Below are 4,971 nucleotides of genomic sequence, written 5' to 3' on the forward strand. Positions count from 1 at the left end.
GAGAGACTTTATAAAGAGTATATTGTAATACATTTGTGCATCAACTCTCAGTTATATTGTTTAATTTCTCCCATGGAGGTATGAGTTAGGAGATATAATGATAGAAGAGAGAACTAAGGAACTTTTAGGTAATGAATTTTAAAATAATAATAATAATTAAAAGACTGACATGATAAATTGAAAACTTATTAAAAATAAACATTACTAGATTTTACATTTTAATCACATATTATAATATAACTGAAATTAAACAATATAGAAAAAAATATTTTTAAAACTTTAATCTGTCCTTAAAATAAGATCAATTGAAATATTAATATGTAAACCCTGAAATACAGACGTGAAAGCTAACCTAAAATTCGTACAAACTAAACTATCAAGTTGATGAAATATGACCCAAAGGTATTGTACCTTCACAATAATAATTCAGATAACATTTTAATAGAATTGACTGAAGGTGCGCCCACTTCCTCACAAAATATTCTCTCCCGACGCCACTGGCTACGCAGCGGACAAAATGGCCCGCCCCATGCCATGCCCCCATGCCATGTGTACGAGTCTATGCAGCGATCAAATCAAACTCAAAGTCAGTCAGGCTACGTTCAAAGGAAAGTGGAAAACGCGACAGCTAAAACCCATTGGGGTAATGGAGAAGACATGGCATGGGGCGGGCCATTTTGTCCGCTGCGTAGCCAGTGCCTTAGAGTTTTGCTTTAGGTCGGTAGGGCAAGTACACACGTTCTGCGAAAAGTGGGGGAGCTTCTCATAGTGGCTGACTGCTGTACCCAGTAGAAGGACCAACATGGGAATGGGAAGGTGCAAAAACATCTCCCATAGCCGGTGCCTAATAGTTTGTATCTTATCAAGCCCAGATTGATGAAATGTCACAATCTTGCAATAAACATATGGTACCGTCACATTAATATCTCAAATAATGTTGTCTCAGAATGGACTGAAATTCCGCAAACTTTTGGAAGTTGGCTTGGCTTGACTTGACTTGACTTGAATTGAATGAATAATTGTACAGCTCAATCTCTCGGCCCAATCTCTCACCTGTTACCTTGCTAGGTCAAATCTTTTAAAACATATTCCCCTTCATTTCCAATCCTTCAATTGCAGGTATGCTTGGTTTTTACCTTTAAATTCTTTTATTTTCTCATTGTATTATTTAACGTTGGGTACACTAAGAGAGAGTTTAAAATTGCTAAGATGGAGAAACGCAAATTTGTAATGCTTTTGATGATCTGGAGCACTGCTATCATATGTTGCAACTGCAATAATATTCAGTGTCTACCCAAGGAAAGGCTTATTCTGCTGAGATTCAACACTGAGAATGGCGGATTATTTCCCTCATGGGAGGGGTTTAATTGTTGTGAATGGGATGGCGTTGAATGCAGCAATCTTACATCCCATATCACCCACCTGCAGCTCTCAAATTTGGTGCTGCAAAACTCTTCGGCAATTCACACTCTCCCTCCATTGTTCGAGTTAAAGCAGTTGGAATACCTGGATATAAGTTCCAATGGTTTAACTGGTGTCATACCCACAGGTATTTTGGAAAACTTTAGAGCAAATAATTTGAGAAAAATGATTCTAATTGAAAACATATGATGTTAACATTCCCAATTCTTTGAAATGAATTATATAAGTAGTCTTCACTTGTACATTTGGGGTAAGCCATCTAAAATCAAGGGAGTTTCACTTGTGTTTTGCATACCAAAGTGATTCAGATTATTGTATCATAATACTCTTAGACCCTTACGCTAAATTCCGTGGAATAGAAACCTAATTTCAGGGCAAGTTTCCGTATAATAAAATTTGGGTTACATTGTGAAATCTTCACTTTTGTCAAGTTCTGATGATGGGTCAGAGTATGATTCGAAGGCAGACGTTAAAAATATTTACACAATTTCCACTTTAAAACATTGCGCACCATAACGATTCCTCCTAATATTAGCTTTTTGTCATCGGTTGTGTTTTGGATGCAGGTATATCTGCGCTCAAAGAACTGAAGCATCTGGACATGAGCAACAATTCTTTTGAAGGTGAGATTCCATTGCCACTGGGAAATCTCTCTAACCTTCAATATTTGAATATTTCCAAGACCGAGAAGAATAAATTCAAATGTTGGTCGAGTTTAGAGTGGGCGCGCAATCTGCCAAGGTTACAGTATTTGTCGATGAGGTTTGTGGCTGTAACTAGCAGTGGTAAAGAGTTGGGGGGTTACATATCTTCTCTTCATAATCTGCACTTCCTAGACATGAGGTACAGCAAATTGACAGGCCCAATCCCCACTGCTATCCTAAATCTCACATTCCTCACACATCTTGACTTCCACGGCAACGCCCTTTCTTCCCCACTTCCTCCATGGTTAGGAAATATGACTAGTTTACAATGGCTTAGTTTTTATAAATGTAATTTGACAGGTCCATTCCCCCTCACTCTCTCCACTTTACCTCATTTGAAATACCTCCGAATGGCTGGAAATAATTTTTGTGGGAACATAAGTGAAATATTAGGTAGCGGGTGGCCTGAGATCGCTTACATTTCTTTGTCAGGGCGCAGCATACGCGGAAGTATACCTCCTTCCATTGCAAATCTTTCCTCCCTCGCAATTATTAAACTGGAAGGAACCCAAATTAGTGGGCCTATTCCTACATCTCTTGGTAGTCTCCCTCTTCTTGAGGAACTCATACTCCAGGACAACTCCTTGACGGGAACGATTCCTTGCTCGCTTACTCAACTTTCCAAGTTGACAAAGCTTGATCTGTCCTTCAATCAGCTCACTGGCAACTTGCCTTCTCATCTAGGTGGGTTTTCATCTATCCGTAAACTTTTCCTCCAATCCAACATGTTGAACGGTGCAATTCCTAATTCTCTTGGGGATCTCCATCGGGTGAAATGGATTGACCTCAGCTTTAACCGCCTGCAAGGCAGATTTTCTCTCCATGTTTTTCAAAATACCTCCAGTCTATGTCGCCTCTATCTTTCACACAACCAGTTGACTGTTCGTCTTGGTTCAGATTGGGTACCGCAAATTTCCTTTCAAGTACTGAAATTGGCCTCCTGTAATATTGGAGGTTCTATTCCTACATTTCTTTCAACACAATATAGATTATTGGCTTTGGACCTCTCCAACAATAGCCTTGTTGGAAGCATTCCATCCTGGCTTTGGGATCTAAACGTTGGCCAATCTCTCAACTTTTCATACAATGATTTAGAAGGTCAACTTCCCCCCATTTTGAATACGACTTTGTTAACCTTAGACCTACATAATAATAGGTTGAGTGGTCCTCTTCCCCTGCCCTCCCAGTCCCTCTTTGTTTTGGACCTTTCCTATAATGACTTTACGGGAGTCATTCCCAGCCAAATTGGTATGCTACTTCCTAATATCCTGGTTTTAGGTCTTTCAAATAACAAATTATCTGGCAAGATACCATCCAGCATAACCAATTGTTCAGCTTTGACAAGATTGAACCTAGCAAATTCTGGTTTGGAAGGAGAGATCCCATCCACAATGGGAAGGCTGTACCAACTCCAGACGCTGCACCTGAATGACAACATGCTAAAGGGAAATTTGCCACACAGCCTTTCTAAATGTTCCAATTTACAGATATTAGATGCTGGAAATAATTTCTTGTCGGGGGAGATACCAAGTTGGATATCAAAACTCTCACAGCTGATGATACTTGTATTGAGGAAAAACATCTTTACAGGATCTCTTCCACCTCAATTGGGCAATCTCAGTCATCTTCATGTTCTAGATTTGTCACAAAACAATTTGACTGCGTCCATCCCACCGGAGCTGGGGAAATTAGTAGCAGGAATGGTTCAAGTCGGAAGCTCAAAAATACAGTCTAACAATGGCACGCCATCCTATTACAAAGAAGAGGTTTCAGTCACCAACAAGGAAACCCTGTTGGTATATGTGGATTCTATTTTGCTACTTGTAACATGTATTGACCTATCTAGAAATCAGCTCTCAGGTAACATTCCTTCAGCAATAGGTGCACTTAGTGGCTTAGTCATCCTGAATATCTCCAGGAACAATCTTAGTGGAGAAATTCCACAGACATTTGCAATGCTAGAGCAAATAGAGTCACTGGACCTTTCCTACAATAAACTGCAAGGCAAGATTCCAGCAGAGATGCAAATTCTCAACTTCTTAGCTGTTTTCATCGTCTCTAATAACAGGCTTTGTGGCAAGATTCCAATAGAAGGTCAATTCTCCACATTTAACGCCCTCTACTTCTATGACAACCCCTGCCTTTGTGGTTTTCAAATTGATATCAGATGCCCAGGATCACCAGGCGTCATTCCAGTTGGAAAAAATGAAGATGACGGAGATGAAGAGGGAAGACAAGATCCATGGTATTGGTATGTTGGCTGTATGGCTACCTTTGCTATTGGATTTTGGGGATTGCTTGCACTTGTGTGTGCAAGGAGGACATGGCGAGCAGGATACATCAACATGTTAGATGAAGCTGTCGTTAGCTTTTCTGATTTATTTACTAAGCATTAGAAGGTTATCCGAAGCAAAATCATGGATTCATCTCAAGAATAGTGCTGCTGCTTCTTGAACAAAAGGGCAAGATTTTAGTTTCTAAATGTAGAATGGCCATGCATAACTTGAGGTAAGTTGCATTCAAATATAGAATAAAGTATTATAGTAGCTTCATTTGCATTTGAATCTGTTTTAAAATAAAATAAGAATTTGTTATATTTTCCATAGAATTGCATCGGTCTCTCCTTTTAATGTATATTTATTCTTTAATAATAGAAATCTATTATTTGGTGAAGTGAAATGTATATAAAGTTATATTATTGATGTATATATATTATATATATTTAAACTTTTCCAATCTTTAAAAAAATTAAGAGATATGAATTATGTGAAGAGTTTTTATGTGACAACAAAGGGTGAAATGTTGGGAAGTGTCTATTCTGGTTTCAAAACGGTAGTACGGTACT

The 4,971-nt window shown here is 38.7% G+C and overlaps 1 protein-coding gene across 1 annotated transcript; it reads left to right on the plus strand.

The window, feature by feature from the left end:
- The first annotated feature begins 1,089 nt into the window (after positions 1–1,089).
- On the plus strand, positions 1,090–4,649 carry LOC131047792 (receptor-like protein 33). Its single transcript, XM_057981576.1, has 2 exons — positions 1,090–1,549; positions 1,989–4,649. The coding sequence occupies exons 1-2, from the start codon at positions 1,210–1,212 to the stop codon at positions 4,520–4,522; spliced, it is 2,874 nt and encodes a 957-aa protein (XP_057837559.1). The 5' UTR covers positions 1,090–1,209; the 3' UTR covers positions 4,523–4,649.
- Positions 4,650–4,971: the final 322 nt, after the last annotated feature.

This window comes from Cryptomeria japonica, chromosome 8 (assembly GCF_030272615.1).
Source record: "Cryptomeria japonica chromosome 8, Sugi_1.0, whole genome shotgun sequence".
Lineage (NCBI taxonomy): Eukaryota > Viridiplantae > Streptophyta > Pinopsida > Cupressales > Cupressaceae > Cryptomeria > Cryptomeria japonica.